The following is an 18826-nucleotide window of genomic DNA, read 5'->3' as shown; positions in this document are numbered from 1 at the left end:
TGTTGATATTTCTGTAAAGCTGCTTTGAGACAATGTCTATTGTAAAAAGCGCTACACAAATAAAATTTAATTGAATTGAATTGAATAATGTGACCAATAATATTAAATATATACGTATATATTTTTGTAAGTCTAGGATATAGTGGACTTTACTTTTCATAAATTGAAAACACACATTTTATCATATAGCAATAAAGATGTTTCAGGAAAAACAATATCAACTCCATCCATCCATCCATCCATTTTCTATAACGTTTATCCTACTGGGTCACGGGGAACCTTGAGTCTATCCCAGGGGGCACAGGGCACAAGGCGGGGAACACCCTGCATGGGGTCAATCATAACAGCTGCATGAATTGTAGTAATCATATTCAAACAGTAGGTAACATGGTGCCAGCTCTAGGGTCCCTGCTTTGATTCAGTACTGTCTGTGTGGAGTTTCACATTGTTAAAAAAATAGAGCTTTTTGGTAATAAACACCAGAGGTGGTTTTGGCGCACACAGAGATGTAACCGTATGGAAAAGTACCTCATGCCCACGGGTAAATATGGTGGGGGCTCTTTAATGTTTTAGGGCTGTTTTTCTGCCAGAGGACCTGGACATTTTGTTAGGATACACGGCATCATGGACTTTCAGCATTTCAGCAGATATTAAATGAAAACCTGACTGCCTCTGACAGAAAGCTTCAAATGGGCCGTGGTTGGATCTTCCAGCAGGACAGTGATCCAAAACATACATCAAAATCAACACAAAAATGGTTTACTGACCACAAAATCAAGGTCCTGCCATGACCATCCCAGTCCCCTGACCTGAACCCCATAGAAAACCTGTGGGGTGAACTGAAGAGGAGAGTCCACCAGCGTGGACCTTGAAATGTGAAGGATCTGGAGAGTTTCTGTATGGAGGAACGGTCTCAGATCCCTCGCCATGTATTCTCCAACCTCATCAGGCATTATAGGAGAAGACTCAGAGCTGTTATCTTGGCAAAGGGAGATAGCACAAAGTATTGACTAAAAGGGTACCAATAATAGTTGCACACCTCTATTTAACAAAGATACATATTTGGATAAACCTGTGTTTTGTTTGCAATTATTTGTTATCCACAAGAGCAGAGTCTTTTTGTGATTTTTTTGTGAACAAAAGATCAAAAGGTTAAACAATAAAGACAATTTTTCACAGCCTTCTTTACTCAGATTTACCAAGGGTGCCAATATTAGTGGAGGGAACTGTAGAAGCTTCTTCTTCTTCTTTTTTTTTAGGATCTCTTAAGGAACCACATTTAAAAAATTTTTTTTAAAAAGTGCATGCTTTTATTCAAAACATGTTCAATCTAGCATCCTATAGGCTTCTTTGGTTTGTTACCTCCATAGAAATGTTTTCCTTGCCCAAAAGATTACAAGTCTTACATCTCTGGAGAGACCTAGAGCTTAAAAAAAAACAAAAAACCCAAAAAAAACAGAGAATGTTTGAAGAACCTTTTCATTAATGTGTAGAAACAGCACTATTACTTTGTGTTTTAAATTCACAAATAAATGTACTCAAACAATGTTTTCATCTCTACACCAGCCTTCAGCAGGGAAATCATCAGTGCCAATATCATTTAAGTGTAAATCCAGCAGCTGGTGTGATGATGATCTGCTCGAGGTAAATGTCAGTCACTTCACTAAGGCGAGATCAGTCAGGCGTGTAAATGGAGTGTGTTTGCCGCTCTGTCGCTTCACAGAGGGAGGAGACGGATCCTCATACACAGTGGTGTGACCCTCGGCTCACCGAGGCACCTCGTAACACACACTCCCGTTACTGAGGTCTGCAGCTCCACTGATCCGTTTTCTTTTGAATATGCGTCCTTTGTGCTGAGTTTTATTTCACCTGCAAATCTTTGGATCGGAAACAATTTTTCTTAAGCGTTTGTCAAATTTGCTGTCATCATGTCCTCAATGACATTCGCCCAACAATCACACAAATCACAACACAAAGACAAGTTTACAGGCTTGTGCTTTAATCGGTACGAAAAACAAACCTCTACACTTGCTGCTGAACCACAGAACATATACTGTAGGCAAAACTGAGAAAGATATGAATCCACATAGAATGACATTGTGTATGCATACTTTTGTTCATATATGCATTCCCTGATCTGTGCCATGAAGGGATCGTTTAAAACAAAAAAAATTCAAGCAAAGGAAGAAAAAAAAAAAGTTTAATAAAACATTGACTGCTATTAAAATCACTGGCTGGAGGATCTAATTTATGACGAACACACGCTGCGGTTTGCCGTTAGGCGTCATTTTATCTTATGCCCACATGCAGAGTGAAGTAAAAGGACAAAGGACACAATTCAGGCTCAATTCAAGTTCTATGAACTGACGTCCCTTCATACTGTCTTAATCGCACGAAAAAGACAAACTCCCCCCGAACCGAGAGGTTTTTCCCGCTTTTATTGTTTCTTTTCTGTCAAAACGTGAAGCAGGTGTGCTCGCGTACGTGAACAGCACTACAAACCGTATGACTTTAACTGAGATTCCATTACATAAACGAGAGGAGCGTAACACAAACGCTACAGACAAGCTCGAGAAATTCCATCGGCCGATAATATTTAAGGAATACAAATTTGTTTTGTTCCGGGAATACAGAAGCGATTTGGAAACAGTTTTATTTTATGCATTAAAGAAAGGTTCGTTCCTCGTTTATCCAATTCTAGTTACGTTTAATGTTGCGGAACAGCCGCAAAACAGGTTCGTTCCTGTTATCGCTTATGTTATAGCAGCTCCTTCGTACACCAGGCTGTCTTTTCACACTTTCGAAATGAATAAGACACCAACAACAAAAATATGCAACTTATTATAGAGAAGAAAAAAACAAAAAGCAAAACATTACATCCTGTCGATTTTTTTCACCATGTTGGAAAACTTAAAGAAATGTGGACTCTGGAGACTCCTTTCATAACAACCAGCACTGTGGTATATAATAAATATCAATTCTTGCTGTCTGTATGAGACAAGGCTTGGTTTCAGTGGTCCAGTACCTGAAGCGCACGTTGTTATTTCAGTGAAGAGCTTAAAGGTTAAAGGTGAGACGAGGCTGAACAGCATGGCTGTTAGATCGTTACTTTAACAGAAACCATTTGACTAAAATATCATCTACAAATATCATTTTCCTCCTCACCTGAAATGTAACGAATTTGATCAGACAAGACGTTGGTGTTGAGTTTGCTTCTTTATCTTTGCACAGGAGCTGTAAGGCTAAGGTTGCTGAAACAAGTAATGGAAGCCTGGCTTTTCCTGAATCCTTCAGTAAAACACTTCCAAATCTTCATAGACTCAACAATCTCATTATGTAGATTTACATGATTTTGTCTTCTGGGAAACATGTCAATATCTTATGTAGCTCCTGAAGTGGAGAACTAAATGATCTACACCGATCATCCTGTTGAAAAGTTTACACCCCCCAGCTCTTAACGTATCGTATTGAATTCTTGAGCATCAGTGAATGTTTGTAGCTTTTGTAATAGTTGCGAATGTACGAGTCCCTCAGTCATCCTTGGTGTGAAAAGACTGATCTGAACATCATATAGTTGCTGTTAGAAAGGGGTTAAATATGTAGAAGATGCTGGAAAAGCAGAGGATGTGCAGGACCTGGAGGATTTTTCTGAAGAACAGTGGGCAGTTTAACTGCTCAGGACAAACAAGGGACTCAAAATATAAAAACAGTATTAAGAATCAAGGGTATGTAAACTTTTGAACGGGGTCATTTTTATAAATTCAGCAGCTATTATCTTGTCATATGGACTATATGTAACCATCTGTGATGTGAAATAGCTTATTCAGGACGGAATGGATGGATCTGTTTGTGAACAACTCTCACAAAACATAAACACAGTCGTTGATCATCCAGGTAACGACACACAGGATTAAGAATCAAGGGTGTGTAAACTTTTGAACGGGTTCATTTGAGTAAATTCGGTTATTATTGTGTCTTGTGGGCTATATGTAAACATCTGTTATGTGAAATAGTTTATTCAAGGCGGGACTAAATACAAAATAAAATGCATTTTTTATGATCCTTCTTATTTTTTTTAAACGAATGTAATCTCATGACCTCAAGACAAATCTAAAGAAACAAGCATCATACGCTAAACATGTCTTGGCCACTCGACAATAAATGTCTCTAAACATAACAAATCAAGCCCTTTTCTGTAAGTGAAACTCTTCTAGTCCTTACAGTGCTTCTTTAGGTTTTATTCTAAAAATACACCCCTTCTCTCTGTAAACCGTGACCTATGGCGAGGAATGTTTTGCCAACCTATTAAAGGGTTCAGATGTGGCTAAAGGGGACTCGTTTCTCTTCAGTCCACGAGGGAGAGAACACGCCGCAGCAATGCCAGCGTCCCTCAGAACAGCCTCTGCTGCATTTCCTGCACCAATGACAGGCGGTCACACACGGTAAAAATGATTGGGTGCAAGACCCCATTACCCCTGCAGCAAGACTGCGTGTGTGTGTGTGTGTGTGGAGGAGGAGGAGAACTCGATTGTGTGTATGCATACACACACACACACACACACACACACTCGCATCTGTGCTTACGTGCAATAAATGAGGAGTGTGCGCCCATCCGGAGCGAAGCTAATGGGAAAGCAAAGAGCATCATTACCTCAGATGATGTGCGCTTCAATATGTTTCACCTCCACCAGACTCACTGGAAAATACGGACAGGACATTGTGCTGTCTCTGCGCTGGAGTTTAGACTTTTATTCTGCCATTCACACCGTGTCTAAACGGTGTAACGTGTTTTCTCATATCTGCTAAGCATTCTGCAATGATATCAAGCTATAAACAGCAAGAATAGCTTATTTGAATGAAAAGCTTATTTGGGCACGTTTTCTAAAGGTCCCAATGTAATTAAACGGTTTCAGCCGTCAGCCACATGCAGACTTGAGTTCAAAGCTTTGGCGTGTAGCAGCATTATCTCTAACAAACCCAAACACAGAACTTTTTCATGGCTCCTTTTTAATGTTCATTGCGGCAGCGTGGGTTTCACCTGAGGATACACAGTTCTTGCTTAGGTTCTGGAAACACCTCCACTTACGCTTACGGTCCCAGTACATGAAAGAACTGACGAAAGGGGGAGAGAAGCGTAGATGGCGTCATCACTCCTCCCTCTTTCCTTCTCTCATCGCTTCTGACAGCCGAGTGTAAATCCTGAGCCTTGTTCCCTGAGACTGGGTTCTGGGTTTTAGACGTAGTCCTGCAGGCTATAGAGGGCCTTGGTGTCCTGAGGTCGCTTGCGAGATGGGGAGTAGTACTGCTGCTGCTGCTTTTCCAGCTGGAGTTTCTCCTGCACCGGGTTCTCTTTGTGTTTCAGCTCCGGCTCCGGTGGCTCAGTCTGGCTCTGTTGTTCTCTATGCTCCTTTTTCTGCTGCTCCTGCGTTATTAACTTGTCAGGGTTGGATAACCCGCAATTTGTGGCGCCATCCCTTTTTCTGGGGCATGACAGACAAAAAATGACACCTCCGGCTAAGAAAAACCCGGCCGATACAAACGCCACGTAAACGGCACCTCCCGGCTCGTACTTTCCACTCTGGGGTACTTTGGAGTCCTTAAAGGTGGTGATGACCTCATTGGTGAACCAGGATGCAGGCACAAGACACAGGAAGCCTGCAAGGACAAAGCATGTTCCCGCAGCAATCGCAGTTTGTACCTTGGAGCTTTGACTACCACCCCAGTGAGTGCATTTAAGCCCCAGGGCTGCCAGCCAGAGCCCGAGCGTCGCCAACAGGCAGGAGAGGACCATGGTGGTGCGGGCGGTCTGAAGGTAAGCAGGCAGCGCCAATACGGAGTACTTCAGCGTGCAGCTGAAGATACCCGTGCTGTACCAAGTGCAGTCCATCCAGAGGCCCTGCATCTGCGAGATTGCCGTCATGATGTTGGAGCCCATGGAGATGCTCACTTTCCAGTTGGGCAGCAACGTGGCCATGGTGGCACCCAGAACCCCGAGCAGCGCCAGGATGAAGGCGAAGATCTGCATAGTGGACGAGGGCATGATGTCATTGGCGCCTTCCCCTTTTCTTTCTATCTTTTTTCCTTTCACCTTGCGGCGGCGGCGGCGGCCCCCGTCCTCGCTCTGCGTCTCCCTATCACCACTGTTCAGGCCAGATAATTTCCTCAGCACGGGCTCCAGCGGGCTGCGATAAAGAGCGAAATGAGAATTGAACTGAGCAAGCAAGCGTGACGTCCTGACAGATGAGGCGCATGGGGATGGTGCCTGGGATGGGAGACTGTATTTTTTTTTTTTTTTTTTTGCTCTCATTCCCTCCCTCCTTCCCTTTCGCTTTTTAGGACATTAACAGCCTGCATTTTAACTCTGCATTTCAGCATCATGGAAGTGATATTGTGCTTTCTGAAAGGCTAATTATTCTTTCTGCGGAGTAGCCCCTCTAGCAATGGGTGCTGGTGGGGGGCTAAGACAATCTTCTTGTCAAAAAACACCAAAAAACAGGTAAAATACTAGCACTAGCATAGAAAAATCAAGTCTACCACTTGGACAAGCATGCCCATTTTGTGAGAGTTAATTGATTTCGCTCTTATCTCCACCAGCCAGCATGAAGAAGCAAAATTGCCCATTTCTTTTGTTCATCTTGCTATTGTGGTTGGCGTAGATAAGGACTTGAGACGCTGATAAAACGAATCACACATCAGTCATGTCGTATAATCTACGTTCTTAATACATACCTTCTTGACGGGGTTCGTAGTGTGGTATAAGTGTATCATGGCAACTCAGAAAGATTTAACCTTAAAAGACAAAAGGAATGGATAAGTACAAAACAAAAAAGAAATAAATACAAGTCAAAATGCCAGATTAGAGCATTGTTTTGTCCTGTTAATATAATAATTTCTCCTGTTAATAAGTAAATAAGTAAATAAATAAATCCTCCAGCCTTGTCCTTGGTGTGACAGAGTCGGAGCTCGATGTGGAACTGACGGCAATCTAAGCGTGCTCACCCTGAACGCTGAACAAAACGCTTCCTCACCTGAAGGTCATTCAGTCGCTCATGTGCCACATTTATTTTCTCACATCTGCTAAACGCATAAAATAACTTCAATGATATACACCAGGAACCCTTCTACCATCTAAAGTTCTTCTATTTCATCAAGATGTGGAAGAGATTATAGATAGACACATGGAAAGAACACTAAAATGCATGCTTTGGTGAGACAGATGTGATTGTATACACTGCTGCAAGCCTGTGATTAAAGTAATCCACAGTAAACATCTATATCGCTAATTACTGCAGTCAACATGGACCTCCTACATGACCACCGGCATAGAACCACATGAGTGGAGGACGTGAATGTACAAAATGACTGCCTCTCTCATCTGACCTCTTCTCCCAAACCTCCCGCTGGATAAAAACACCATTTACACACTCCCTAGGGTCTGTACAATGTAGGAAATCTAAGCTTTAACCTTGTGATGTCCTTAGAATGTAGTTATTGTTGCTATTTCGATCTTTCCCAAAACGTACTGAATCGTTTTTCTCCCCCATCAAACTCAGCTTTAAATCTGAGCCATGATTTGATCAATTCTGTGGGATGTGTAGGTTCTTAGAAGAAAAAAAAAAAGGTTCTTAGATAGTTAAGAGTCCTAGAAAGGTTGTGTAAAGGGGTTCTACTCAGAACCTTTTATGTATGGAAAACTGTCTGGTGTAGAACTTTTAAAGGTTTAGAAATTCACGTTTTTACTGAACAACAGGGAAACTGTTTAGACGTGTAAACACTGAACGAGCCACAGAACAGAATCGATTCAGAATAAAACTCGATTTATGTCATTTATTTATTTATTTTAATAAATTTCTCATTCAATCGAACGGATTTCATGGGCATTTGCTCTACAGTGGGGTTGTGAGCACTTTAAAAACTAATTGAAAAGTGTATCCCGTGTTAAAGATTCTCTGCTCTATTTCTAGGTCACTATTTGTCCATGTTGACAAAAGATCACATTTTCTTCGAGTTGTATCTCCTCCCACTGAAGCACACGTTCAGACGACACTCTGATGGGTCATCTCTAAAATTTGAAATTTTGTTGATTTTATTCAAATTCAGAAGTTGTTGATAAAATCATTTGTAACGGAATAAAAGTATAATAATTAGAAACAAATACAAAATGAAGCACTTTCACTAGTCTCAGACTTTTGAACCCTACTGTAAGGGATATGCGGTGGGATTTTATGTAATTTCATATGAATAAAGCTGTAATAAAAAGGTTTATAAAAATAACTCCACCTCTAACTCACCTCAAAGGAGCATTGTGAATTTTCACACAAGAGGTGTGTGAATTGATATGGACTGATTAGTATGATTAGTATGATCATATTAGTATGAGGATGATATAAACATCTTACCTTGTCCTCAGATTGATAAGAAATGTGAAATTATGGATCGTCCAGAATTCTCATAGCCACAGATATGAAGTCATCCGTGGACATTTCTGTTGAAAGAATGGAAATAAAATGCTGGTTGTGGGGGGCCAATACTTTCTGCACAGCAGCAGGTCATGTGGTACTGCAGGGGTGGATGCAGTGATGTTAAATGCTCCATGTTTCTTCTCTAAATTACTAACAAGTAATCCCTGCTGAAAAAAAAAACCCTATAGAAACCCTCATAGAATTTGTAATGGTTTTAATGGTTATGATGAGAATTGTATTGGTTTTAATGGAAACTGTAATGGTCCCTGTGGGTCACTACTGGTAATCTTCTATTTGTAGCATATCTAGTGGATACCATTAATGACCTACGTCCTTAATACGTCCTACTACCTAATGGAAATCATTTTTGAATGGTTTTAATAGTTACAAGCTGATGGTTTGTAAGGGTATTTGTAGTGGAAACCATTAGAATTTCTGAGATGGTTTCTATATATATTATTTTCAGCAAGGATGTTCATAAATGCTATTCATTTTCACTCCTAACAGTATTCAGCGAGCTAACGTAAATGTAAAGTTTACATGCTAGCTAAGATCTTCTCTGCTAGCTTATATTGGCTAAACTGATTGTATTTTTTGAGAGGATTTTAACGTTACATTTCTATAGTTTAATCATTAGCTAACAGGTTAAAAACAAAGATTTTCTGAGAGGATGTCAAAATTCACAATGATCACTACTAACACTAGCCAGCTAACTAGCATGAATGAACCTGACAGGATTTCCAAGAGGATTTATATGTCTTATACATAAATGTTCAATGCTAATGCTTGATGGTTTACAAAAGCTAGCTGGACAGAATATCAGAAAACCTTATCAATCATGAATCCACCCCTACTCGAAAATACTTGACGGGCCATTTATAGGCTAAATAGGAAGTCCCACGAGTACCACTCCTCAAAGCTGGGGTAAAAACAAAGTAAGTGTATATAGGAAACTCTGTAGGGCTGGCTTCCTGTTCTTACTCGTTTCTCCTGCTAGACTTTATGGCTCTGCTCACTGCATTCTTTACAATCCCCACCAAAGGGCATCACGTTATTTAATCAGTAAATATTCTTTACACAAGTACCAAAAATGTCACAGGCTGGTCCTGACCTTGCGAAAATAACACACAGTGGGAACACAGTGTTAAAAATGTGCCTGTGCTTATTTTTTTGACATGATTTGAGTTCAGAGAGATGAGTTTCTTTAAATGGTGCCAAAAACCATCTTTAAACATTGTAGATTGAATGTTTTTTTCCCCCATTTCCACTCTGCTCATCTCAGCCCATTTTGCCTCTCTGTATGAAAAGGGGCAGAGAGGCACATGCCTGGGTTGGTGTATTTGTCGCACATAAAGCCCTGGACTGTTTAGGGAGCGTGGGAATAAGAGATGGGAACCATCACATGTCTCATAGTGGATTTTCTCATAGCGTTCTTTCTCATAGTACTGTTTCTTCCCCAACACTAATTCCAGCGCTTTCTGCCTCTACATGCTGTTTCTCTAATCCTGCTTTCTTGTTACGTAATCTCCAGAGCCATAACGTGTGTGCCGAGACGTTTCTTTATTATTTATCAGGTTATTCAGTCACGGGCAGTATTATTGGAAATGATATGTTCTGAAAGTCTATGAGAATTCGAGAAGACCCTGAGCGTATCTTTATACGTGTCATAATGAATAAAATCATAACTGATGAATTATGTATCGGCCTCGGCGTCTTCTTTTATTAAAGCTGCTATAGTGCAAAGAAAGTATGACTTTAATTACAGCTTCTGATGGTCCACAGGTTATTAATTCCGCATCGCACGGTATTCGTGTATTAATACTTAAACTGGTGACACTTCACGTTAAGTGTTGATTATGAATCATTTGTTATACCGTTATCACATCATGGATTACCTATAATTTATATATTCCCTAACTCTGTTAAGCCTGAATGACTAATACTGAGTGATAGATTCAATAATAATATGTCTAGATCATAACATGATAGACTATTTAATAATATGTACTTGCTAAATATCTTGATCTAATACTTATTAATACCTCAGCGTCAGTGATAACTCGAATATGTCAATTAACAGTAATAAATGATTCATAATGAATTCTTTTTTGTTAAACCGTAATGGTTAAATCTATACTCTTTTACAGTTGTTCAATCACAGAGGCTTTCGAGAACAGTACGACACTTTTAGGAAGAACCCTTAAGGAACCTTCACGTCCACCGCTGTCTAGGAACGTAATGTAAACATATTCCCAATGACGATATAATGCAGATAAGATACTGTATCTAGAGCAGAAATAGTAATGAAAACGCTGAGGTGAGTCATGTTTTCAACAAGAAGAAGAGCTGAAGTTAGTTTGTGCATGCGTTAGCTAAGATAGCAAGCAGCTTGGGTAGCTAGTCAGTTCTCTGTACAAACATTCGCTAGCTCCATTAGACTATTTATTCAGTTTCTTCAAGGTCCGTTACGCATGTAAGGAAACTCTGTTATATTTTAAAAAATGACAGTGTTACAAATGGACGAAATCGATTAGTGTAATTTACAGTGCTAGTTACAGTGTCCGTGCATTATCATTGCAGATGGTAATGTTTAGGCGCTTTTTATTTAAAATTTCAAACAGAAATATGATATTAAGAAGCAATGTTGGCTCATGCAGGAAACAAACTTTTCATTTTTATTTTATTCCTTCACTGTAGTATAGGTGCAGTTTGTAATAAAGGTTTCATGCAATTTACATGTAAACCTACTATATAAAACTTAAGCCCTATAATGGAGCTTTCTTGTTTTTTTTTGTGTTTTTTTTTTATTCAGGTTTCTATTTATATTTTTCCAGCCTGGAAATGAGCTCTGTCCCAAAGCCAAATAAAATCGTCTTGTCTCCTTAAACGTTCCAGACACAGGTGGGATCAGTTGGGGAGAAGGGGAAGATTTGTCACTGTTTTAGTGCAATTACAGTACAACTCACAGACAGCAGAAGGCTCTTAACATTACAAACTTTAATGAAAAATAATCGTGAGCATTTTTACTTAAAAATAAAAGAAAGTCAGGTGATGCTGAAGGGATGGCTTTGGTAGTGCCTAACTAGAGGTCTAATATATACCGTACAGATCTGTGTGTATCTGCCAAAGGAGTGACAGATTAGTCATGCTAAAAGATCTGCTATGTGTGTTGGTCCAGGGAAACCCATTAAATGTCTGATTCGGACCAGGATTTCTAGCAGTCATATACTTTGACACATCAATTTTAAGGAAACATGACCAGCAAAACAATGTTGAACCATTTTTATTTACTTTGTGACCTTGCCTTGTATTCCTGCATGTTGTAAGGAGCTAAACAGTTCAAAAACAGTCTGTCTAAAGATGTCTAAAACTTTATATGTTAGTTACGCGCCATAGTGAAAACGACATAAATCGAATCTATTTAGTTTGTAATCAGATAAAGGCTGTTCACTGACCATGATGCTTCTGTGCTGCAGTTGGAATGAAATCTTTAAATGCAATTTTCTCTCCTTTTTTTTTTTTTCACTTTTGGGTGTAAATCAACTTAAAAATGGTGGAAGCTGACAGAAACTGAAACATATTTCGGTTCAAGGATGCCTGTAGTTTTGGGAACCATATATAGTCGAAAATATAAAAATTTCCCCATGTGAAGGGTTTTCCCAGGCTGCCACACATACTGTATCTCATGTTTATTTTTGCAGATTATACTAAATCAATCAATCAATCAATAATAATAATAAAAATAATAATTTACTTGTAGAATTTCCTGTCACGCTTTATTAGGGAAGAGAAAGATTAATGTAAATGTACAAACCTGGATGCACTACTCCAGCTTCCACACAGTCTGTTCATCAGTGAGGTGTGTGTGTGAGCTCTTACACATCCAGCCACGTGTGTGTCCAAAGAGTGTTTAGAGAGAGAATAAAAATGAGGCTACAAAATCATTGACTTGAGACCCTCCAGGCTCCAGCATGCTAAGATGTGTGTGTGTGTGTGTGTATGTGTGTGTGTGTGTGTGTCCATGTGTGTATCCCAAGTAAGAGAACAGAGCGCAGAGTTGATCTTTATTTTCTCTTTTTCTCACACACTCATCAGTGTTCAGAGCGCCCCTTCCTGCAGACGAGAGGGTGTGTGTGTTGGGGTTGGAGCCTCACACACTGTTTCTGTGTGTATGTGTGTGTGTGTGTGTGTGTGTGTGTGTGTGTGTGTGTGTGTGTGTGTGCGTGAAGTGGGACGGACTTGCACTCCTCCACAAAGGTGTTACTGTGGCAACGCTGGCTTCCCATCACACATCACATTCAGTGTTTCATTCCTTCTTGAATTTCTCCAGTGAGATCTCCATGCCCGTGCCTCTCTTTTTTTTGGGAGAAGCTTTAAAGAACATGTCTCAGTGCTTTCCTCAGCGAGACAGGAGCAGGAAGGAGAGAGTGGGAGAGAGAAAGGAGAGGATTTTGGTAAAAACCTGGTTTCTCTCAGAGGTGAGGAACATTATTTCTCCTCTATAGCGGATAGCAATCACTCCTCCTTTCCTCCAATTGAAAAGGTGACCAAGATCATGTGGTACACAGAGGTGGTATGAAAGCTCCTCCTCCCACACACTCACGGTTATCATCGCCCACTTAAGTCCCGAACAAAGCAAGCGCTCGAGAAAAGAGCTGTCATTATGACTCATTTGAGTGCTATTCTTTCTCTCTATAAGCCACACGAGCAGCATGAATCTGTGTGTTTCAGTCTCTCCTCACCCCCTTAAAAAAACCAAAAAAACCAACTTCAATTCAAAAGAACAGGCAAAACACTGTTCTATACACAATGCGTCAAATTTTCTTCACAAACAATTGCCATGGAGCAGAAGTGTTTGGATTTAAGCTTGCGAGCTTTTATTATATAGCTTTTATATAAAAAATACAAATCGACAGGTCAAAATCGTAAACAGGAATCAGGCAGTGGTGAGTCGATCAGAAATCCTGAATAATGCAGGGCAAAGTCACACGTGAGTTTAGCAGTGAGCGAACTGGTTAAATACCAGTTCAGATGAGACTGAACAGGTGAGCGATTTCTTTTCGACTTTACCGTTTGCAAAATAATTCCCACAAGAATGATTCCTTTCTACTTAATAATGATGTTTTTTATTTCAAAAAATTCTGTCTAACAAAAACTTTGTCACATCCACCAACAGAAGTGTCTTCATAGCTTGCACAACTGCACAAACTTCCAGATCATCAGTTTGCAAACTGAAAAATAAACCCTATCAAATATATATATATTGATGCTAGAAATGCACATGCATCTTAAAAATATGACAGAGCTTAAATTGTTCTGTATGGAGGATTTTATCCATGATTCTCTACCAGTGTCTGCAGCCGTGTTAGACAATACAGGAAGTGCTGTTATTTTCTCCTGTTATTGGCTATGCCCAATGCTTGTGCAATGGCTCTCATCGATTTTCTTTCTTTTTTTCAGTTTCAAAATGTCTTGCTTTTCTCTCAGCTTTCTGGTCTTCATGTTGGTTTATCCTTTTTAACAACAAATGCAAAATGTCTTCACATGCAAAACCCATGGCTCAAACCAAGAGTAGATATTCAGAGTTGTTCGTTTTTAAAACAAACAGAGTACACCTGGGTAACAAGAAACACCTGGGAGTCACGTGTTCCAATATTTTTGATCACTTGAAAAAACGGGTGGGTTCAAACGAAAGGTGCCATGTTCGAAGTAGTTGAACACATCTAGACATAAATAACAGAAAATGAAAACTGAAATTCTGTCGTCTCAAATTCACCTTTTGATCTCAAACACAAATGTCTTAACACAAGTGTATAGCAAAAAAAAAAAAAGGTAAAAAAGAACTAACCATGCCATACCAATACTTTTGGAGGGGACTGTATCTCTTTTTCAGGACTCCCATATGTATAAGCTTAAATATATTTTTTCAATATATGTTATTCATTTCATCCCATTATTTTTCAAATGTGCCAATACTTTTGGATCATCCCAATCAATAGAAATTACAATCAAAACAATGAAATGGGAAATATGTGAAACCAATCACAGCAAACTAGAATCAAGTAATACATGTGGAACTCGAAAAGGGTCACACAGGAATACAGTATGGGAAGCCATGTGGGTCAGAATAACTGGCTTTGTTATTAGGTTCCATCTGAAAAAAAAAAAAACAAGCAGATTAAGACAAATTTCAAGTCAAAGCAGAAGAGTCAAGAAACCTTTTATTAAATATTACAACATAAGCTTATTTTTTATTATTATTATTTTACAAAAAGAGCTGCTCAGGTAGTGAATATATCATAATTTACAAATAAATTACATAAGACTACAAAAGACATTTCCAGAGGTACTTTAAATACAATATAGTAAAAAAAAAAAAAAAAAGAAAAAATCCCACAAAGATATTTTTATTGCAATCATTTTAACTTATGAAAATATTTTACTTAAAGTTTTGTCTTGTTCAAGTTTGTAAAAACATCAAATCAAGCTGTTCTTGTACTGAACTGAGAAAAGCTTTTGTCAAAAAGAGGTACAAATATAAAACAACAATATCCACAAACAGGGAGACACACATGTGGTCCAAGTATCAGTCCAGAAAGAGCGTGAATGAGAGAAGGCAACTGTGACTGCAGCAAGTTCACACACAGTCAGTCTTTCAGGTGTTGTACAGTCCATTACCTTGTTTTTTATTTCATCATTTATCAAAAGCTTACCCAATCCGTAATACACAGAGAGTTTGGATTTTGGATTGGGTAATCTGAACTAAATATTAAATTTGGGTAAGCTGAACGACATCTATTCCATCCTAAACCACACCCCCAAAACACTCTTGATGTGTTTGCTCTGTACGGTGTTTTAACCCACGCAGTATTCGGAGAGTTCACGTACGAATCTTTTTAATATCACATTCAGTAACAGCAATTTGTCCCTATGTACAGTGAGCTAATTATGCTTACTAAGTTGTAGCTGTGGGTAGCTAGGGGTCTGTCGGTCCTCTCAAAACAACTTCATTTCTTCAATTAACTCAAGCAACCTTTTAACTTGAGAGTTAGGTAACTAAACAGGCAATAAATGAATTGACGTGCGTTCCAAAAACAATCCAAAAAGTATGACTTGTTCATTAATTAGCAAATCATTTTAATTGTTGGCCGATTGCTGTGGTATAAGTGGAATAAATCACTTTGGGACATGCTGTTATTGTAAAATAATCAACTTCAGGATGGTAATGGCATCACACCTTCCCATCGTAGATTATTTTCTCCTATAATAGTACAACAGGTCATGTTTTATTCCTTCTACACTCATTTCTCTACTTTGCTATGTGCTATAGATTTGAATGCTTTTTCTCGAACAGAACATAAGCCGCTAGACTTCTCCTAGTGAACAATAGTGCACATTATGTTTTAAGGGTCCGCATTTTTTCCATATAACTGATGATGAAATAAAAACAGCTTTAGTACACCCAGACCTTGAAACTCAAACAAGACACTAATTCCTCTAAAGTGTGGGAATGGCAGATTTCTGGACCCCCATAACTGTGTCATAGAAACTGCCTTCAGTAACAGCAGAGTTCAGACTCTGTACACTGTAGTCCCTAACCAGCAGGGAGCTGACATCCATATCAGAAGTGTTCTCCATCATGGTGATGTGACTGGCGTTTCTGCCCCTGGCTTCCTGTGGCACTTCCTCCATGAAGCTCAGTCTCTGAAGCTGGGCTTCAAGTGAGCTGGTGAGGGAACCTAGCCTGGCGCCTGAGCCTAGAGACAGGCATGCGTTTTTGGGAATGCCAGGCTCTGAATGCGTGTCTCCTCCAAGCAGACGTCCTTCTTCTGGTTGAAGTGTCTTAGTCCAGGATCTACTTCTCACTGTGGCTTGGTGGCTTCTCCGAGGGAAAGTCAGATTGTCTCTGAAGCCCCTCTCAGCTGGAACGCTTCTTTTGGCATTTTCTCTCAGCACACAGCGGATGGCCTTCACCACGTTCGCCTTGCTCTCTAGACTACTGTATATAACGGAAAAAAAGACAAGTTGAGTTCGATAGAATTAAATACACTTTGTTTATCCTCAAGGTGGCACAATTTGTGACCAAAGTGCCTTGTCTAGTTTTTATTCTCCATCTATGACATTAGCTAACAATTTTAGCTTAGTAGAACATTTCCAGATGTTACAGTTGTAGTAATGTTTGCTTCGTTTGTTTTGTTGTAGTTGTTGTTGGTACTAACTATGGTGCAGGAACAAAAATCAGTCTAGGTTTCTCTGGTGGAAACATGGCTAAATTCCTCGATTTCCTGAAATAGTTTCTGTTGTGGAAATACACCGTACTGTATCTTTGTCAATTGTAATTTTCAGATATAGTTTTCTTCCTAAAACGCCATCTTACCTGCTGCAGAGCTGAAAAACCGTCTCTGGTCTTCCTTCCACCTCAGACTTAGTGTGGACTAATTCCCAAAGACATGGGTTCTCAGATCCTAGTAGACAGAAGGAAAGTCGTAAACATGTTCTGGTGATTGCACGGTGGTTTTGTCGTGTATGTTGCACTATATAAAACACACCTGCTGGGTTTCCAGGTCGGAGATGTAGAGATGTGGCTGGAATGAGCCAGCGGAATTTGAAAGGGTCCAGATCTCCATAGCGGGACGCCGTCTATATGAGCAAATGTAAAGCGTTAGCATTACATTAAAATTTACAGTATGAACCAACACTGTAGTACAACTATTATTTCTTTACAACTTGCAAATCTGTCAAATACAGGATACAGGCGGGAACTGGGATCTAATTGGATATTGTGTTGTTTCAGGTGGGAACTCTGGTCTGATTGGTTATACTAGCATTTTGGGTGGAAATTGCAATCTGATTGGTTATAGTGTCATTTTGGGGTTGGGGGACTATGATAGTCTATGATTTGTTACAACTGTGTTTTGCGCGGGAACTGCAGTACAATTAGCTATGTAAGGAATAAAACACTTGGGGGCATAAACAGGGGGAGCAGGTGGCTTCCAGGGCTGCAGCTGGGGACTCTTTAATTCAATAGGTCAAAAAAAAATGCAGTGTGTCACATTATTGAGGATGCCCCAAGCACCAAGCCCTCTGTCCCGAAGTCTCTGGGGTCAGAAAATGGGGTCTGATTAGTCATACTGGTGTTTTGGGCAGAAACTGTGGTCTGATCGTAACGTACCATTGGGACTATTTGTTACAGTGGAAATGGGGCAGAACATGTGGTCAGATTCTGTATTACAGCAGTGCAGTAATGAGCACTCTGACAGTATATAATGGAATTATGGGAAAACTGTAGGCCTATTGATTACAGTGGTGTTTTGGCTATGAACTGTGGTCTGATTAGTAACAGTAGCAAAATCTTTCAGAATTTATACAATACAGAAACAACTACACTACAACATATATTCCCAACAGCATCTACTTTAAAAACTGTTTACAGCATAAACCGCGTTAAAAACGAGACTCACCATCCTTTTCTTCAACTTGATGTTCTCTCGATACACCAAAATTACCGCTCTTTTGAAGACTGTGGTGAAGAAAATTGGTCGTGATTTTACTGTTTCATGATCTGTACTTATCTACCACTTTTAAACAGCAGGGAACAGTACTCATCTACTGCCTGTCCCACTATTTAAAAACGCTGAAAATGTTGTGTGAAGTGGATATTCAAATATATTTCCGTTCCATACGTGGATGTGAGTCATACCCATACTCACCGAAAATTGTGAGTTCCGGCTCTTTCCTCATGCGGCCCAGTGAGGTCATGGGGTTCAGCCAGAGCGCAGAGCCATGGAGGATAAACTCTCCCATCGAGATCTCTGTTACCTGAGCCACACACGTTACAGATATTTCAGATAATTCTTCAGCTATGAATGTGTTAGTTAGTTAAAGTTACATTTATATAGCGCTTAGTGTGGCTGGTGGAGGGATCTCCTCAACCAGCACCAGTGTGTAGCATCCCCTGGATGATGCGATGGCGGCCATAGTGTGTCAGAATGCCCAGCACACACCAGTTATTAGTGGAGAGGAGAGAGTGATGTGGCCAATTTAGAGATGGAGATTATTAGGGGGCCATGATAGAGCAGGGCCAATGGGGAAATTTCTCCAGGACACCGGGGTCATATCCCTACTCTTTTACGAGAAGTGTCCTGGGATTTTTAATGACCACAGAGTGTCAGGACCTCTGTTTTTACAGTATAGTGTCCCAGTCACTATACTGGGGAATTAGGCTCCACACAGACAACCAGGTGAGCGCCCCCTGCTGGCTTCACTAATACCACTTCCAGCAGCAACCTTAGTTTCCCCAGGAGGTCTCCCATCCAGGTTCTGGCCAGGCTCAACCCTGCTTAGCTGCAGTGGGAAACCAGGTG

The 18826-nt window shown here is 40.0% G+C and overlaps 2 protein-coding genes across 5 annotated transcripts in view; both read right to left on the bottom strand.

The window, feature by feature from the left end:
• Positions 1-1324: 1324 nt before the first annotated feature.
• On the bottom strand, positions 1325-12643 carry LOC108257865 (claudin-20). Of its 2 annotated transcripts, XM_017455967.3 has the most exons (4): positions 12277-12643; positions 8400-8485; positions 6730-6789; positions 1325-6182 (listed from the first exon to the last, which is right to left on the bottom strand). In XM_017455967.3, the coding sequence occupies exon 4, from the start codon at positions 6038-6040 to the stop codon at positions 5234-5236; it is 807 nt and encodes a 268-aa protein (XP_017311456.1). In that variant the 5' UTR covers positions 6041-6182; positions 6730-6789; positions 8400-8485; positions 12277-12643; the 3' UTR covers positions 1325-5233. The 2 variants fall into 2 exon arrangements, with proteins under 2 accessions (XP_017311456.1, XP_047006880.1); XM_047150924.2 differs by having other exon boundaries at positions 1325-6789.
• Positions 12644-14666: 2023 nt separating this feature from the next.
• The window catches only part of LOC108257866 (rho guanine nucleotide exchange factor TIAM2), a 50059-nt gene continuing 45899 nt past the window's right edge, over positions 14667-18826 (bottom strand). For all 3 annotated transcript variants that reach the window (XM_017455968.3, XM_017455970.3, XM_017455969.3), the window contains 5 exons: positions 18173-18281; positions 17924-17982; positions 17012-17102; positions 16840-16927; positions 14667-16461 (listed from right to left, as the gene is read on the bottom strand). In XM_017455968.3, coding sequence (XP_017311457.1) covers positions 15960-16461; positions 16840-16927; positions 17012-17102; positions 17924-17982; positions 18173-18281 — 849 coding nt within the window. In that variant the 3' untranslated portion in view covers positions 14667-15959. The remainder of the gene's footprint in view (positions 16462-16839; positions 16928-17011; positions 17103-17923; positions 17983-18172; positions 18282-18826) is intronic.

The sequence above is a fragment of the Ictalurus punctatus genome, chromosome 25, assembly GCF_001660625.3.
Source record: "Ictalurus punctatus breed USDA103 chromosome 25, Coco_2.0, whole genome shotgun sequence".
NCBI lineage: Eukaryota > Metazoa > Chordata > Actinopteri > Siluriformes > Ictaluridae > Ictalurus > Ictalurus punctatus.
Note: the sequence above shows the minus strand (reverse complement) of the source record. Positions and strands in the feature narration are given on the sequence as shown.

Excerpts from the sequence above, each read along its gene's own strand:
- LOC108257865 (XM_047150924.2), bottom strand. The coding sequence starts at position 6,307 with ATGAGAGCAAAAAAAAAAAAAAAAAAATACAGTCTCCCATCCCAGGCA.